Source organism: Uloborus diversus, chromosome 9 (genome assembly GCF_026930045.1).
Source record: "Uloborus diversus isolate 005 chromosome 9, Udiv.v.3.1, whole genome shotgun sequence".
Taxonomy (NCBI): Eukaryota; Metazoa; Arthropoda; class Arachnida; order Araneae; family Uloboridae; genus Uloborus; species Uloborus diversus.
Genome location: NC_072739.1, coordinates 6,168,436 through 6,188,083, shown reverse-complemented (window position 1 = coordinate 6,188,083; position 19,648 = coordinate 6,168,436). Strand labels below are relative to the sequence as shown.

General features: G+C 33.2%; 2 protein-coding genes across 2 annotated transcripts in view; one reads left to right on the top strand and one right to left on the bottom strand.

The window, feature by feature from the left end:
• The window catches only part of LOC129230698 (eukaryotic translation initiation factor 2A-like), a 69,971-nt gene extending 60,293 nt beyond the window's left edge, over positions 1 to 9,678 (bottom strand). The window contains exons 1-4 of the mRNA XM_054865117.1: positions 9,547 to 9,678; positions 5,588 to 5,657; positions 4,613 to 4,687; positions 1,238 to 1,356 (exon numbers count right to left, since the gene is read on the bottom strand). Of these exons, the coding sequence (XP_054721092.1) occupies positions 1,238 to 1,356; positions 4,613 to 4,687; positions 5,588 to 5,657; positions 9,547 to 9,574 (292 nt within the window). The 5' untranslated portion in view covers positions 9,575 to 9,678. The remainder of the gene's footprint in view (positions 1 to 1,237; positions 1,357 to 4,612; positions 4,688 to 5,587; positions 5,658 to 9,546) is intronic.
• Positions 9,679 to 9,956: 278 nt separating this feature from the next.
• The window catches only part of LOC129230068 (cleavage stimulation factor subunit 1-like), a 33,186-nt gene continuing 23,494 nt past the window's right edge, over positions 9,957 to 19,648 (top strand). Inside the window, exons 1-2 of the mRNA XM_054864456.1 lie at positions 9,957 to 10,060; positions 10,152 to 10,279. Of these exons, the coding sequence (XP_054720431.1) occupies positions 10,002 to 10,060; positions 10,152 to 10,279 (187 nt within the window). The 5' untranslated portion in view covers positions 9,957 to 10,001. The remainder of the gene's footprint in view (positions 10,061 to 10,151; positions 10,280 to 19,648) is intronic.

Here is a 19,648-nt window from a genome sequence, read left to right as displayed (position 1 = left end):
TTGTATTCCAAAAACTATTTTAGTAAAAATAATTCAAAAGACCTACAAGCTCGATGTTCAAATAGCGTTAATAATATGCTGCATTTTATGCGCACAAACACTAACGTGAAGCTCGCCATCCCAAAACATTACGCACAATCTCCCAGCTCGGAGCGAAGGGTAGCTGCGATCACGTGGTCTTCAAAACTCAAAAACCAAGTTTCAGTTTGCCTTTCGAAAGTGCCGGCTGACTCACAGAAGACTGACCAATCAAAATGCGTCTCTTTTCCCTCCCCGTGCAGTAACAAAGAACAGAGCGATAAGGAAGGAGATTCACTTTCTCGTTCTTTGGCACATCGTAGAGAGAGAGAAAAATACAAAATTCAATGAATTTTTGAGAAATCCAAGTAGTTTTTATATTTTTTTAAGGTTTTAAAACTTTTTCAAGGTTTTGAAACTTTTTCAAGGTTTTCAAGCACTTGAAAATGGACTTTTTTTTTCAAGCACTTTTCAAGGTTTTTCAAGGCCGTACGAACCCTGTAGTTTTTTGCAAATGTTTTTGTGGGGTCTGCGGGTATGCAGATCTAGGCCTGGAATTTACCAATTTAATCCACACATACAGAGTTCCAAAATAAAACAAAAAAACTCATATCTTATGTGTACTGTAAATTTCCATCAAAATTTAAAAATTATACGTAAGTTTTAAAAAAATCGTCAGCTGTTAATTTTTGACAATTTTCCACAGTTTGTGATAAATGTTAAGTCATTAGAGCAGAGTAGTACTCCATGTTTCAACACTCTCAATACATTCTTTATTTCAGTATTTGTAGGAGGTGGCTCAGCATCAAGATATATTTTCTATCTGACTCCTCAACTTCATCAATGATTGTTTTCCTTAACATAACATCTAATTATGTTAATGTGGAAGTATATGACTATTTCAATCAAGTTCTATCAATGACTTGAACTCTTGAAATGTATCTGATAGATTTTCTACATTTTTTTTCTTTCTTCATCAATTTAATTGCTATATTTTGAGTAGGTGAAGCAGTGTTTAGAAATTTCAGCAGAAATTTCAACTCTAGTTCAAAAACTGATAACACTAAACACATAAAGCAACAATTTTAGCATAGAAGAGAATAGAGAAAATCAGGAGCAAGTGATTTTGATAACAATACACGATTAATAACATAAACAATGATACTATTAAGCCAACTACTGCAAATATAAAATGAATTTCCATAATTTAAGTACATACCAGAGTAAGGTTCCCAAGTTGATAAATATGTTCCTTTTGGGGAAATGTCAATTAAAGAAATATGAGGGCTACTTGCTTCAAAAACAGATTTAAAACTTTTGGTTTCAACAACAGAAGTCCTAAAAGAAAGAAATGGTAGGTAAAAAAAAAATTAATATACAGTTGACTCTCTGTTTAACGACGCTCTATTTAACCACTTTCTCTATTTAAAGACGGCTTTTCACGGTCCCAGATGGTGCACTATAGTTTTAAAAGAATTCTATTTAAGGACGATTTTTTGTGGTCCCTTGAAAGTCGTTAAGCAGAGAGCCAACTGTAATATCATAAAACATGCTAACTTACTACATCATTGGGAAAAGTTCAAATTCGAGGAGAAGACAAAAACTTAATGCCTGCGCAAGTGAGTAAGGAAATACAAAATTTTAATGGCAATGCAAATGTGGCTTTATCAATTTTTTCAAACAAATAAAACAGCATCCAGAAGTTGCAACATTGCTCCTATGCAAGACCGCCACATTAACATCAGTTACCATTCCCTGCCTCCAGAAATAGCTGTGCAAAAATGAATCCATCTCTTGGTCTCTATGTTTCTCCTTAGCTTCAAAGCTGAGCAAGATCATTTAATCAAAACTGATACTTTTTAACAATATTTTATCACAAGAAAAGACCAGTTTGGAACATTAATTCTAATAAATTCTCGTAATACTATTTTGTAAAAAATTGGTTGACATTTGCATAGTCAACTGACAGCAACTTGAAGGGTGATTTGCATTGAAAATCATGGGACAACAATGTTGGTTTAGCAACATATTTTCTAAAAGGTTCATTTTTTTGAATGAAGTACACTATATGACCAAAAGTATTGGGACGCTTTCAAAAATTCACATTTTAAATGATTTCTCGAGAAATAAAAGACCAATTGCTCTGTAATTTTTTTCACATAAAAGTTGTACTCCAGTAGTCATTTTCCAATAAAAATTAAGTCTACTATTCATTTAAGGAACCAGCAATAAAATGAGGAAACAAAAAAAGGTTTTGATCCAGTTTTCATTGTAAATAGCTGGGAATGAGCTGTAAGTTTCAGAAATAAGTTAAAAAACTATCAAGAATTTATTTTTATATTTTTGTGAAAGTATCTTTTATACCCAGGGAGATATAAGCATTTCTTTCAAAAATGTAAATTTTTTTTAAAGGTTTTCAGCTCATATCACGCAGAGTTTTCCGTCAAACGTTACTAAACTTTCAGAAAATTTGACAGCATATTAGAGAAACATAATAAAATTTGCAGTTAAAATATTGAAAATTTAATGAAATATGAACGTTTAAAGTAATTAATTTAGCAATTTATAACTTTCATAATCCAAAGTTCAGATAGATCCTACAACTCAGAAAAAAAATTCCCCCTCAATATCTTTAAAATTAAAAAAGTTATCAGCGATCTAATGAGCAAAATTTCTAAAATTCTTGGATAGGCGACGAATGGTAAGGGGTTGTTCGCAAACTGGCAACATTTTCCTTTTCTCGTTGCAGAGTGATTCATGATAAGAACAGATTATTTGCGAACGATCCCAAACGATTTGTCGTCTAGCCAATAATTATTAAAATTGGGCTCATTAGATCGCTGACAGCTTTTCACATTTTTAAAATATCAAGGTGGAATTTTTTTAATGAGTTGTAGGATATATCTGGGCTTTCGATTATGAAAGTTATAAATTGCTATCTTTCGCACAGGCAATTTTGATTGGCGCACAAAAATTGCTTTAAACTTTCATATTTCACTAAATTTCCAATATTTTAACTTCAAATTTAACTATTAGGTTCTTCTAATATGCTGTCAAATATTTTGAAAATTAAGAAACGTTTGACGGAAAAACTCTGCTGAAAACCTAAAAAAATTGCATTTTTGAAAGAAATGCTTATCACTGTGGGTATAAGAGATACTTTCATGAAAATATAAAAATAAATTCTAGATAAGTTTTTATCTTATTTCTGAAATTTATAGCTTATTCCCAGCTATTTACACTGAAAAATGATTAAAAAACGTTTTCTCTTTTCTCAATTTGTTGCTTGTCCCCTAAAGGAATAGTAGATTTAATTTTTGTTGAAAATGGCAGCTGGAGTATACTTTTTATGTGAAAAAAATTAGAGCAATTGGTCTTTAATTTCTCGAGAAATAAGCAAAAATGTGAATTTTTGAAAGTGTCCCAATACTTTTGGTCATTTAGTGTAGCTACTTTGACTATTTTGATGGTCTTTGATAGCTTTTATTTTTAAAACTGATTTTCAGATTTCAAATAGAAATTTTAAAATAATAATTTGCAAAATGTTTGTTCTTTAAGGCTTTATCTAGGATAGTAGTTCAAAGTATCATTACATTCGAAGTTCAATAAAATTACTCGTAGCTAAACGACATTCATAGAACTTGAAAGGATCAATGCGAAATTATGCACTAAAAAGTTTTACTGCAGCAATCCCATAGCTAGGAATGAGCATTAGGTTGGGCAACAGATATTACAGAGAGATAAGTGCAAAAAAATGTGGATCATGACCCCCTTTATGTGGCCAAATGGTAGCCTAAATTTTACAAGTGTTTTATGTTTATTTATTTGAGTAAAAAGTAGACCTCAAAAGATTACAGAATATCTCAGTACTGCCAGACTAGGATATGGCCTCGACTACATGTGTTCTGGGCCGAAGATTTTATTTTATTTAGAAGAAAAGATATTTCATTAAATATCACATAGTCAAAGCTACTAATTTTGTGAAAATTTCTATGTGAAAATGTTAACTGATGAGTAAAGGAAAAATGCGGAAGAAATGTGAAATCAACCACATGAAAACGACAAAGTAAATATTTTAAGGGAGGTAAATATTTCACAGGAGCAAATGCTAATAGCTTTGCTCAGGATTCATTTTGAATTGCAATTTTTGAACAGAGTGCTTTTAGGTTTGAAATCTTTGTCAAAGGTTTTCTATTTTTTTTTTTCATCATTAGTGTTCTGAGTTTTCTGTTTTTGAGATTACAAAGTAAATAGTTCACTGTGGGATCTAAACATATCTTGAATAAATTTAAAATGGCAATTGCACTTTAGAAACAATATGAATAACTTCAAAAACGTACAATAAAAAGAGAAAAATCTCTAAAAACCTTCATTGTTTCTCTTATATAATTCACCAATATAGATTATTTTTCATTTGCAATTTTTATTTTAAAATGTTCAAAACAAAATATCAAATTTATCAAACTATTTCAAAACCAAACACACCAGAAAAATGAAGGATTTTACAGTATAGCCAGAACGACCTAGCAAAAATAAAAGTCACTAACCACTTTATAAAAACTCCATTTTTTCCTAAGTTAGAGAAAATAATTACCTTTGATTTGAACACCAAGAAAGCAAATTCCCATTTTTTGTGAATGTCATGTCTCGACAAGAAGGATTTTCATCTCTAAATTAAAAAGATAAAACAACATTAAGATTTATTTTTCACAAAAACATGCAAATTTTTCCGAAAAAACATAAAAATTAATCAAAATGTACATTTCCTCACATAAATCCTTAAAATTTCCACAAAATTAAAAAATCCAACAAAATAATAGAAAAAAAAAGACAAAAGTCTTTTGTCACGTGTTTTTTTTATCCATTACCTCACTTATTTTGCATTTAAAAAGGGGTTAATTGTACCTAACCTCGGAACATGTGTCTGCAGTAATTTGCAATTTGTGCAATTTGTCGTAATTACATTTCTTTTGTACTTTTCAAGCACAAAGGTACTGATTCAATTTTAAAAGTGCTGGATAATCAATTTTTTTTGAACTGTGGCAATCATTGAACCTGCCTCTTTTATATGCATCTTTCTTCAAGTTTTTGTGTTGAGTTTCAAAAAAAATATTACAAAATGGGCAAGTTTGCTATCTCTATAAAAGTTCTGCCAGGGCAAGGGGCTTGCTCTCCCTAGATCTGAGGCGGAAGGGACAAAAATTATAAACAGCTTTATTAGAATATCAAAATTAGAGACTTTTTTTGGGAAGAAATAGAAAACAAAAAATCTAGTTATAAAAACTATATTAGTAGTTTTTACTGAATTTATGATTAAAAAAAATCCTTTTCTAAGATCAATTTTATACACATATACATTCTTTTTTCTCTTTTTTTTTAATTAATTTTGTCACATTTAACTGTCCAAGCTAGTCACTAAAACATGTTAACTGTTTTACTAGACTACTGAGCAGAATTATCACAAAATTAAAATAGAACAAATTTTTAGATAAATATTTTCACATAAATAACCAATAAATAGTTAATTAATTTCTATCACAATAAAGCATTAGACATAAATGAAAATTACCCTTCAAACTTGTCATATTTTTCACTTGACGGAGGACCAGTTACAAAAGAAATGCCTCTTGATCCACGAACTGTAGAATAAAAAAAACAAGAATTAATTTTGCATTGCTCATTTAATTAAAAAAAAATAAATAAATAACAGTTTATATTTCAGTTCTGCACCTTGAGTAGAGGGAAAAGTGCATATTACTTTTCAAATATGCAATAAATTTGAAAAGCATATTAAACTAGTAGTCACTGCAAGAATTACCCACAATCTTACTAAAGTAATGAATTTTCCTTATTTCCAGATTAGCCAGAGACATTGCTTTTGAAAAAATCTAGTTCACACTTTCCTGTAATTGAAAATTGATTATGAAAGTTTGAATGAGAGGAAAAAAAAAAAGTATATATTATGTTTAAATAAAAGCGAGTGACCAGAAATGCAATAAAATATAAAAATTGCACATGAACCGGACTTTTATTTCTAATTTTTTCGGTGGGTAAGGATATCCAGAATAAATTTTACCAAAAAAAAAAAAACTATGCCTGCTTATGGACAGAAATTAAACTTTCTAATGTCACGGGGACAATTGATCTCTTACCCCCTACCCTCCTAAAAGATGGACCTGCACATGATCATCTTGGTGATTCTTATCTTGGACTGACACATCAAATGAACTGTTTTTTTTTTTTTTTTTTTCAAACTCTTTCTAGCAGCATTTAGTTCATACAGCAGGTGATTTCATTTGTGGAATGCATGAATTTAGTGGAAAGAGATGTTTATTTTAATTTTTACTTTATAAGGATCAAAATTTTAACGACTGTGCAACTAGTTACTCAGTCTTCGAGACATGTTAAACACATAAGATGAAATATTTCCTCAGAGTAATATTAACAAGGTATAGTTAATTTAAAGCAGAACATCAATGTCGAAAATTGCACAACTAGCAATAAGAATTGTACTTGCAAATCTGCAAGAGAATCGATAATTGTAAGATATTTTTTATCCTTAAATTTTTTTTTTTTTTGCATTAAAAAAAGGGGGTTCTTGAAAAGACATTGAAAAGAAGATCAGAATAAAGAGTACAGGGTTTGATTCCCATTCTTGCCTTGCCTGCGGAATTTCTAACTTTTCCTGCGACCACCCACTAGCCCTGTTCAAATTCTACAGTACAGCCATTGAAACTATAAATCCAAACATTGTTATTTTACAAGTAATACGAGGCTCCTGCAGATGTTACTTTCAATTTGAAGGTTTTTGCAAAGTTTCTACCTAGAATTCAGTTTATGAATCAGTAACTTATTCGAGGCCCATCATTTTACAGGGGGAGGGGGGGGTGAGTCAAAGGCATAGGCGGATTTACGGGGGTGCCAAGGGGTGCGCTGCACCCCCAAAACCTTTGGTTGGGTTTTGAAAAAAATTAGTAGATTTCACTCAGAAACGCAGTTGAGGGTAAAAAATCATAGCTGCTATACTAGTAAATTTACTTGAATCCAGTGTATCACCACACGTCGCTAGTGCCAGAAAAACATAACTGTGCTCAGATTAAGAATTAATTTTATCCATTTGGAAAAAAAAAACAATAAATAATTTCATGCAAATAAAGAAACTTCGCAAGCAATTTATTGTTCAGTGCTGTGTTATTGTATAGAATAATTGCATGTTCTGTAATTGGGTATTTATTCGTAAATCAATACCAATTCTTCTATTTTTAACAACAATGGCTAATAAAGTCAAAAAAAAAAAAAACTATTGCAAGAAACTTTATCAATAAAATCTACACGGAGATCAACCGAAAACCAACATCTTTAAAGTAAATTTTCAATAAATTTTGAAGGAGGACTCTTGGACATTTTGCTGCAGTGGTGCATCCAGGGGGGAGGGAGCACAAAACTGGTGACCCTCCCCACAAAATGCTGAGTAGATGTTTTTTTAAATAATATTCTTTATTATTGAAGAGAAGAAAAGATCTGATTTTGGGAAAACGCAGTTATTTTACGAAAAAAAAAGGAATGTTGGGAAAAAATCTTAATTTCTTTCAAAAAGAAATATTGACATTTAAATTTTTCAACAGCTTCAGATTATTAGTGGCGAATTGTGTGCCTCCTCCTCCCTCCTCGCACAATACTCTTTCTTTCATATCCCCCCTCCTTTTTTTGTTTCATTTTTCTATTTCGTTTTCATTTTTTCTATTAAACCTCAAAATTTTTCTTCTCCAAAGCCCTTTCTCTAGCCAAAGTTATTACAGAGTACCTCAAATTTCGTTTCTTGGGCTTCACTTTCGCAAAATTTCCAAGGAAGATCTTCTATTCACATAAATGCATCGAAAATCGTTTAAACTTGCGTTTTTGGAGCTTCAGTTTTGAAAAACTGCAGTGTCCCTAACGTTACCAAATATGGTCTTACCCTCATGTGTTTAAGACTTTAATTTCGGAAAATATTCGAACAAGGGCCTCCAAACCCTTTCTCTAATATCATCTAAGAGTGTTAATATTTTGGTTTTGAAAACTACTATTTCGAAATATTTAACTGAGAGAAACCTTTTTTAATACCATGGAGTATTGCAGAAGAACTTCATTTTTAGGACTTCAATTTAAAAAATTTTCCAGGGAAGAGCTCCAGAACACCCCTTCCGGTAACAGCATCAAAAATTGTCCTCCGTTGTATTTTTGGAACTTCAGTTATGAAAAGTTAAAGAGGTAGCGTGGTGGAGGGGGGTACGTATTTCCATCTGATTTTCAAAAAATCGATTGGAGACAGTCTATGAATCTCATTCCTAACCCAAACTATAAATATGAACTATAATCACATTTATAAGACTAAAATTTCTAAAAATAGCCTTGGTGCCACACGTACCTTTCTTGTCCTAAAATATCACCAAGAACTGTAAAACTACCTTTTCAAAACTACTATATTAAATTTTTTCTTAGGCGTGAATCCCATTCCAAACCACTAGCTGGATTCACCCATTGCTTCTAATATCGACTTTCGTTTAAGACTTTTTCTGCAGTTTGAAATGTTAAGAATTGCCCATCCCCTAATCTTACTAAATATGGTTTACATCGCGTTTTTTAGACTTAAAAGTGTGTCCCGCCCTAAAATTAATTTCTGATTTCGCCACTGCCTTGTTATTCCAGGAATACCCCCCCTCCCCAGATCCCTGTTATTGTTGCACCCCCAAATATTTCGGCCTAAATCCGCCTATGGTCAAAGGATACATCATTGCAAAAAACAACCAAAACCACTCCAACTTTTTAAAAATACATTCATTTCTCACAGCCAGGGGGACGTGATTGCGCCTTCCTGACCCCCTAAATGACGGCCTGACTTATTCACATGACTACATGGAATTCGAACAATGCAGCAGTGATCGAATATGCAGAATATGTGAATGTGATCAGAACATAATGTGTCTAAAAAATGTTTGAGAGTACGACAAAAATGAAGTGTACCCTATGGGAACACCTCTGCAATGCAGTGAACACAGCATAAGCATTAATTCTTTTATGAAATCATTTCGACATCCAGCATTTGCTTTGTGCAAAATCTACACTGGATTTAAATACCCATATACCGCAGTAATTAGCTTAAACTATGTTTAGTTTCTCTTCTCTCCACATAAATATTTGTGTATTTTTCAAAGGTGCCCACTGGAGGGTGGGGGGTATGGTGCAGACTAGGGAATGAAAGTTTCAGGCGGGTTGTTGAAACATGTCTTTCACTAGATTTTATGGGGGAGCCTCGTTCTTGGGGGGTGTCCTGTGGTATTTAAGGGGATGCACCATTGCTCTAACGGAGGGCTGACAAAAAAATATATCGGCTGAAGTCAGAAAAAAGAATAATGTCATTTTCTTTTTCCATTTATTTGCAACATATATTTCGAATTCGTGTACTTGGTCACACAGAACCCGTTATGTCATTTAAAAGATTCACATGCATTATTAAGCAGACGATTTGAATAAACTGTCTAAACTTACGGATAAGGAGTTGTTGCTCAGCAGACATTATGAATATAAGTGACAAAGAATATTACTTCAAATTAAGAAATTTAAAGAAGAGCTAATTTCCCCATTGTTGGTAGCAGACGGCGACGGCATGGCATCCACGACCACGATTGTTTTGTATGAAAAAAAATTTATAATGTGCAAAATATATTCCAAAATGATAACTAAATCTATTTTCCATACTTTTCTCTAGTCTTTTTCAAAAATTTTGTTCGTAAAGTTAAAATAAATTGAAAAAGTTACGATGGTGTTTTTTTTTTTAAATGTTATTATAGTTGTAACTGGCAATGCTTTCTGTATTAATTTATTGTTGTTCTTTTGCAAAAACGCCGGCTGTTTTCGAAAACGTCAGATTTGTATTTATTACGTTTGTATTCTATACAACTTGATATAAATATCTTCAAATTTGATTATTGTGAATAGTGAAGATGCCGCAGGCAGGAAAAGGATATAAGGAAAGGGATAACCTGTACAGGCTGATTATAAGGTATTGAGTTTCCTTGACATTGTACATCATTTTTATTCAGTTTATTTTTTGTATTGGGAAGATTTCTAACATCGACAATTTTTAATTACAGCCAGTTGTTTTATGATGGATATCAAACTTTAGCAGTGAGTTTGTCAAATTTGCTCAAAACTCAACCTCCATGTCCACCATCTGATCGTCTGCTAGAAATTGTTACTCTTGGTTTAAGGACCGAATTAGGTACATTTTATTTGTTATAATGTCTTTCCCCATCTTGCTCATTGCTTTTCGAATGTATTTATTCAGTCCAAGTAATTGCTAAAATTTCTTTGAACATGTTTGACACGTAAAAGTGCTACATTTAGGGCATGGAAATAAGCGTACAAGTTATTATTTGCAAGGTTCAGTCATTAGTCAGGCAGACAAAGTTACTGATCTGGGGGTCTTAATAAGTCAGGATTTAAAGTTTAGCCAACAGTGCAGCATCGCTAGTAACAAGGCCAATAAGATGCTTGGGTTTATCAATAGATCTATTTCAAACAAATCTAAAGAAGTTCTTCTGCCCTTATATAGAAGTTTGGTAAGACCCCATTTGGAGTATGCTGTTCAGTTTTGGTCTCCTTATCTTAAGAAAGACATTAATGTATTGGAAAGGGTTCAAAGGCGGGCTACAAGGCTAATAAGTGGACTTTCCCACTTAGATTATGATTCCAGGCTTAGAAGGCTAAAAATGTAGTCTTGAGCAAAGAAGAGACCCAGGGGACATGATTCAGTTGTTTAAATTTATTAAAATGAAAGATGTCACGGGGCTGAAGTTAAGCACTGAAAACAGGACAAGGGGTCATTGTTTTAAGCTATTTAAATCTCAGGCTAACATGGATATTAAGAAAAATTATTATTATAGCAGGGTAGTGGAACCTTGGAACAGCTTACCGGAAGAGGTGGTAATGAGCAAGGGAGTAGACAGTTTTAAGAGGGCCATTGATCTTCACTGGGGATTGTAAATTGACTAGGACCAGTCTAGCTGGGCCCAGAGCCTGTTGCTGGTCGTCGCTTTTGTATTTGTATTTGTAATATTTTTAAGAGACTTGCGATTAAAAAATTTTCTTGCGTCCAGGAGAAGATTGATTCCGAATGTTCACAAAAACATTTGTAATCGGAGGTCGCCCACCTAGGCGATTAAGATAATACAGTAGAGCGTCAAAAATCCAAACGCACTCCCATTAACAAACTAGGGTTTATGCTAATTTTTTCTTAGAGAAATTAATTTGAAACTTTCTCTAAGTGAAGTCAGTGTAGTTATCAGAAGTTCATTCAACTCACTTTGTGTGTTTTACTGCATGTAATACAGTCAAACCCCGCTGTAACGAACCATCAACTGACCGACTTGAGAGATTGCTATAGCCGAGGGTTCGCTATGTATCCGATTTTTCAAAAAAAGTCAAAATTCACTCAATTACTTCCGTAATGTTCTAATTACACAATGTTTCATTGGCACAAAGGATAATAAAGTGAAATGTATTAATTATATTATCCTCAATAATAAGCTAACTATAATAATTAATAGTTTTTAGAAAAAAAAATTCGTAAGTACGAAGGCAGGGGATTTTCGGTTGCAAGAATTTTGATTTTAAATGTATTTCGACAATTTTTTAGTTGGCTGTTGGGGACAAAACTGCAACATGTTGATCTATAGTTTTAGTTGCAAAAAAAAAAGAGGGGGGGGGGAGCCATTGGAAATCTGTCTTAGGAGCTGAAATTGAAAGTTCAGGATCTTCTGTTTCTTCATCAATATCGAAAGATGTGTTCATAGTGAAGTTATTCTTGGGAAAGATTTTGGTTCGCTCATGAAACCAGAAAGCATCTTTACTTTGCAAATGTTCAGAGTCAAAAATTCTGTCCAATAAAATTTGATTGAAGTGAATCCACTTTTTAAGCCAGGGACGTTTACAAATGATAGGATATCTTTCTTACTTTTTTTTATCAGATGGTAAAAAGCTTGAAATTTTTGATCGCTATAGCCGATTTTCTATCATTTGGGGATCGTTACAAGCGTTTGAAATTGCATTAATGACATAGGACTTCAGTTCAGGCCATTCAAAAGGATCGCTACAACTGGGAAATTGCTATATCCTGGGTTCACTGTAGCGGGGTTTGACTAGTTCCTCCCAGAATATTTTGTATAAATATTTTTCATTCTCCTTTTACTTTCAGTCAACAATAAGAGTTAATTTTTGTTAAAAAGTATAATTACATATTGTACCATTATTACTGTATTGTATGTAATGTTCATACATATTGTACATCCAGTTTATTTTATTGAATAACCTACTATTTTCTTAAACGTTATTTTCTTGATCATTTTCGAAAATCTGAACAATTTGAAAATCCAAACTATGTAGGTATGGTCCCAATTTGTTCAGATTTTTGGCTTCAAAATTGGATGTTGCACATTTAGACACTACTGGGGTTAGATTTATCAGTTTAGAAGCAAACAAATATCTTCTTTAGTGTTTTTCCCAGGTCAAAATATAGGCAGGGTGCTACATGATAACAAAGCATTCCTTTCAAATAAAAGGACACTTTCTCAAAAGAATTTTGTTTTAGATAAATTTATTTTATAATAATAATAATTGGTATTATTCTAAACTAAATGCATATAAACCACAAGTGTTTTTCAGAAGTCATTTTCTTAGTTAAGAAAAAAAAATTGTTTTATCTTGTTATAGTAAGTTATGCTTGAAACTGGGTAAGTTTAAATTCATATCCTAAGCAAACTCAGATCTATCAATTTGATCAATGCCTCATAATAGCAAACTTTTCATTTCAAAACGGATCCTTATTTGAAAGACTAGTAAATATTATTTTTAAATATTTAAGTTTGATGACTAAATATCAAGGGCGGATACAAGGGGGGGGGCGATCGCCCCCCCTTGAGCCAAGAGATAAATAACCGGGCACCTACCGAAATTAACCAAAAAAAAAAAAATATTCGCAAAACAAAATATTCTTCAGAGGCAAAAGAACATTATTTTTTGCCTTTATAAGAATAAGAATTTATAGCATTTTTTCTTCTTTGTTGGGATTGAATTTTGGCTTGAAAATATGATGAAACAGAAACCTCAAGATCTTCACCAAGAAAGAAAAAGTCTAACGGGCTAAAATGCAAATCATAAAGGGGAAAGGGGGAAACATTTAACCTTCTCAACCAGACATTCAGAGCCGCCGATTTTTTTGATGACGCCAGTCATTCTGTCTGTAGAGCGTCACTCTAGGAAACGGGGAAATGTTCAGTCATTGTCTCTCTTGAATACTGGTTACATCTAACTTCCAAAAGTTGACTATAAGTCCAAAAGAAAACAAATCAATTTATTAGGGTTTTTCAAGAAAGAAGACGAAGATAAAACCCGTGAAACTGGTGAGCTACCAGATGTTGTTAGATAAGGTACGTTTATGTATTTTCTTTTCGTTTTTTCTTTTTCTGATTAGACAAGTTTTGGTCTGTATGTGAGTGTGCATGCATAGATATTTTTAACGCGTCATAAACACATTCATTAAAAATCGAAAAGAAGGCTCAAAAAATATTGTGAACTGTAATTGACGGTTTGTGTTTTAATTATAAAAAAGTAAGTTCAAAGGAATAATGAAAGGAAGTCTGTGGCGGGCTTGGGTCCAGGAGACCCCATAGCACCTACAACCTTGAAATTTTGTACAAAATTACTTCGAGCCCCCTCCCCCCATTGTTTGCACCTGGGGTTTTATGTTTTAAACTTCGAATTAGATTTTTTGTAATTAATGTTTAAGGCAGAAATTTCACATTAATTGCCTATTATCGGGATGAAAGATTTCCCATACCCCCTAGCATTCGATGTAGTTGGAAAGACATTTTTTTTCTCTGAATCAGATTCAGCTTGTTCCAATATTATCAATGAATTAAAACAACTCAATCAATTTTTATCACATGTGTATTTGTTTATATATATATACATATGGTAAATAATAAAAATCCATTGCCCCCCCCCCCCTCCCCGTGAGAAGTTTCTGGATATGCCCTTGCTAAATATAAATTAGTTATTATAAATCTTCAAATAAGAAGTAAAGTACTATGAGTACTTTTCTGTTAAAGGTGAAGGCAAGTTCTGTATTTCACTTGGCGCATTTTTTCATTTTTGGTAATTCTTATTAATTTATCGTTATTGCTAAATAAAAATCTCATCAGGGCCGGATTTAGGGGAGGGCACCCGGGGCTATTGCCCCGGGGCCTCCACAGCAAAGGGTTTACCACAATAAAAGTTTTGCAAAATATCCTAACTTTCACGGGTTGAAAATATCGGATATATACATATATGTCAAAATACTCGGATATACATCAAAGTATCGGATATTTTCAAAAATATGATGATCTTTTCGAACACTGATTAGGAGCCTCCAATCCTAAGTTGCCCTGGGGCCTCCACACTTCCAAATCCGGCCCTGAATCTCATACTTGGCAAAATTCAACTACTTCAATTTCTGAATTCTTGTGTTGCCAAATATTTGTCGATACAGTGGAGCGCCACAAACCCATTGACCTAAAACGTCCGAAATCCGCTTCGATTATTTCCTTTTTTTTTCATTTATTCATTTTCTTAAATTTGCTACAAAAAGAAATAATTCGTGGTTCTGCTTTAATATTATGCCAAAACACGCATGCCAAGCAATGCAATCAAATTATATCATATTTATCCCAAAAAATACATTTGTATTTTTGCTCTATGCTATATATTGTGTACTATCAAAGAAATAATAAGCGCTATTGCAAACCAAAAGTAGATGCTAAAAGATTGCTGCAGACCTATTGTGAGTGACATGTTGCATCAAAAAAACAAAAACAAAAGCCAAATGTGAATGATTTGAATTGAAAACGTGCTTTATTGAAAATAAATACCAAGTTTTATCAAAATGGTGCCGTGTATTGGTTTTTGTTTCCTTATGGTGATAGTTACTCCAAGAACAAATATTTCTTTTGATTTAAAAAAGTAATATCTGAAAGAATTAGTTATATCATTTTTTAAAAAAATGATTTTTAAATATTCAATTGTCTTATGAAGTATGCATATTAAGTTTTTTTTTTGAGCAATCACGATTGTTTATTGTTCTCACTTCACCGTCCTTGGCGTTTGGTTCCTTTTTCAGCTTGGACCAGGGGCCTCTGCAGCACCATCGCCCACTGGCCTGAGCACTGTCCCCCGAAATCCGCTGCTCCTGGTCGGTGGTGTCCATGTCCTACAAACACACACTCTCATTCACATGCACACTGTCACGCATACAAACACACACACGTCTACGTGCATACACACAGGTCTACGCACACACGCCTTCACACACCAATATACTCACATAACCGCCCAGGAGGAGGGGCCGTTTCTAGAAACAATAACTCCAATGAGTAGGGTCGTGTTGCAACTCGTGATTGCGAAAAACTTAATTTGAATTCAAAATTTCAGAATTCAAATAAATTTTTTTTTTACAATTTCAAGATGCAGCTTACGGTTAGTTTCTTTATAGCCTGAAATCCGCAAAATCTTAAAATCCGTGCAACCCAACCACTTCTTCCAAGTTGTGGGTATTTTTGACCCTCTGCTGTATTGACCATCACTTGAAACAATTTTTCTCTTGTCACCAAGGAAAGATAGTAAACAAGTATCTATAGTTTTAGTTGCAAAAGGGGGGGGGGGGTTCAACACATTGAAATCTGTCTTAGGAGCTGAAATTGAAAGTTCAGGATCTTCTGTTTCTTCATCAATATCGAAAGACGAGTTCACAGTGAAGTTATTCTTGGGAAAGGATTTTGGTTTGCTCATGAAACCAAAAAGCATCTTTACTTTGCAAGTGTTCAAAGTTGAAAATTCTGTCCAATAAAATTTGTTTGAAGTGAGTTCACTTTTTAAGCCAGGGACGTTTACAAATGATAGGATATCTTTCTTACGTTTTCTTATTCAGATGGTAAAAAGCTTGAAATTTATGATCGCTATAGTCAATTTTCTAGCATTTGGAGATCACTACAAGCGTTTGAAATTGCATTAAATAACAAGGACTTCAGTTCAGGCCATTCAAATGGTTCGCTACAACTGAGGGATTGCTATATCCTGGGTTCACTCTAGCGGGGTTTGACTAGTTCCTCCCAGAATATTTTGTAAATATTTTTCATTCTCCTTTTACTTTCAGTCAACAATGAGAGTTAATTTTTGTTAAAAAATATAATTACATATTGTACCATTATTACTGTATTGTATGTAATGTTCATACATATTGTACAGCCACTTTATTTTATTGAATAACCTACTATTTTCTTAAATGTTATTTACTTGATCATTTTCGAAAATCCGAACAATTTGAAAATCCAAACTATGTAGGTATGGTCCCAATTTGTTCAGACTTTTGGCTTCAAAATTGGATGTTGCACATTTAGACACTACTGGTTAGATTTATCAGTTCAGAAGCAAACAAATACTTTCTTTAGTGTTTTTCCCAGGTCAAAATATACGCAGGGTGCTACATGATAACAAAGCATTCCTTTCAAATAAAAGGACACTTTCTCAAAAGAATTTTGTTTTAGAAAAATTTATTTTATAATAATAATAATCAATTTTATTCTAAACTAAATGCATATAAACCATAAGTGTTTTTCAGAACTCATTATTTTCTTAATGAAGAAAACAAAATATGTTTTAGCTTGTAATAAGTTATGCTTGAAACTGGGTAAGTTTAAATTCATATCCAAAGCAAACTCAAATCTATCAATTTGACCAATGCCTCTTAATAGCAAAGTTTTCAGTTCAAAATGGATCCTTATTTGAAAAACTAGTAAATATTATTTTTAAGTCATTAAGTTTTTAATGACAAATCGAAATTAATAATTATAAATCTTCAAATCAGATGTAAAGTATTATGGGTACTTTTCCGTTCTTGTGTTGCCAAATATTTGTAGATACAGTGGAGCGCCACAAATCCATTGACCTGAAACGTCCGAAATCCCCTTTGATTAATTCCTTTTCTCTCATTTATTCATTTTTACTTCCTTTTACGAAAAAGGAAGTATTGTATTCGCGAAAAAATTTTCCCTCAAAAATCGACCTTAATTACTCACCCCCGAATAAATATGGAGTTTTTTTTTCGACTTGACCACACGTGGATAAGTGCCTGAAAATGTATAGACGCGCGAAATATCCATAATGATGATTCCCGAGTTAATTACAGTGAATTCTCTCGTGACGTCCGTATGTATGTGCGTATGTGTGTATGTATCTCGCATAACTCAAAAACGGTATGTCCTAGAAAGTTGAAATTTGGTACGTAGACTCCTAATCCGGTCTAGTTGTGCACCTTCTCTTTTGGTTGCATTCGGATGTTCCTAAGGGGGTCTTTTGCCCCTTTTTGGGAGGAAATCGTTGTTAATTTCAATGTAAACTCAAGTGGTGGTATAATTTGTCGGACACTTGGCGATATATCGCCAGTCTTTTGGTCGCCAAGTTTTGTCGCCAACTTGGTGACAAATTTGGGGATTTTTTTTTTAAAATCTGATTTCAATTTGGCCGCTGGTGGTGATATTTAGAGAGTAAACTATTGAATAACATTAAAATTGCCAGTAACGGGGAAATGACATTAAATTGGAGTAAAAGGAAGTCATGTGATGCACATATCAGCTCATTATTTTTTTTCAAATTTGTGCTACAAAAAGAAATAATTCGTGGTTAAATACATTCTCCATTAATGTTATGCAAAACACGCAGCCAAGCAATGCAATCGAATTATATCATATTTATCCCAAAAAATACATTTGTATTTTTGCTCTATGTTTTTATTGTGTACTATCAAAGAAATAATAAGAACTATTGCAAACCAAAAGTAGATGCTAAAAGATTGCTGCAGAGTTACACCAAAACGTTACCTGTTGTGAGTGACACGTGGCATCAAAAAAAAATGTAAACCAGAAGCCGAATGTGAATGATTTGAATTGAAAACATGCTTTATTGAAAATAAATACCAAGTTTTATCAAAATGGTGCCATTTATTGGTTTTTGTTTCCTTATGGTGATAGTTACTCCAAGAACAAATATTTCTTTTGATTTAAAAAAGTAATATCTGAAAGAATTAGTTATATCATTTTTTAAAAAAATGATTTTAAAATATTCAATTGTCTTATGAAGTATGCATATTAAGTTTTTTTTTTTTGAGCAATCACGATTGTTTATTGTTCTCACTTCACCGTCCTTGGCGTTTGGTTCCTTTTTCAGCTTGGACCAGGGGCCTCTGCAGCACCATCGCCGACTGGCCTGAGCACTGTCCCCCGAAATCCGCTGCTCCTGGTCGGTGGTGTCCATGTCCTACAAACACACACTCTCATTCACATGCACACTGTCACGCATACAAACACACACACGTCTACGTGCATACACACAGGTCTACGCACACACGCCTTCACACACCAATATACTCACATAACCGCCCAGGAGGAGGGGCCATTTCTAGAAACAATAACTCCAATGATTAGGGTCGTGTTGCAACTCGTGATTGCGAAAAACTTAATTTGAATTCAAAATTTCAGAATTTAAATTAATTTTTGTTTTTTGCAATTTCAAGATACAGCTTGCAGTAAGTCTCTTCATAACCTGAAATCTGCAAAATCTTAAAATTCGTTCAACCCAACCACTTCTTCCAAGTTGTGCGTATTTTTGACCCTCTGCTGTATTGACCATCACTTGAAACAATTTTTCTCTTGTCACCAAGGAAAGATAGTAAACAAGTTGCTGTTTTATGATTTTTGAAAAATTAATTTATTATTGTTATTATTATTATGTCATTCTATGGACCAAGTAAAGCAAGAAGTGAGTCTAGCGAGAATGTTTACCACTAAAATGAGAAAGATTTGCTTTTGTAATCAAGTGCTGTTTTAAACTTCCAATGGACAGGTGGGGTGAATTGAAAAATAGGTCTGGGCATATCAAAAATTGTCTTAAAAGGGACAGGGTGCAGCAAACTCCTAAACATATGGAAACCTCACTTTTTAACAGAATGACTGTAGGAGCTTTACATTCTACTAGCAGTACCAACATGGCTTTGCAGGTGGTAAAAAATCAAGAGGTCATTTGTTTAGCTTGTAAATTTTCAAATAATGGACGATGAATTTCTCGCCAATTTGCTATGTTCATTTGCTCGCCCGTGATCCGCGTTATGATAATTATGGTAATTTGTGCTCGTCCATGTTATGATAATTTGCTCAGTAAGATTTTCTTAAAATTGGAATAAAAAAAGAATAAAATAGAATTTTTGAAAAATTGCTTCAAGGTGCACACCCCCATGCTGTAAGCTAATTGTGTGCCAAATTTCATGAAAATCGGCCGAACGGTCTAGGCTCATCCAGACATCAAGTCATCCAGACTTTCAGCTTTAATTAATAGAGGTTTATGCATAGTAACTAGCTTGAAATTCCAAAAAATGTTATTGCCTTCAAACATAAATCATGGAAAGGAGTTCTTAGCTCAAGAAATGGATTTTTAACCCCTGTCAGCAGTGACGGTACATTTGAGGGGGGGGGGGGGGATTTTCAATTGCTTTATTATTTTTAAC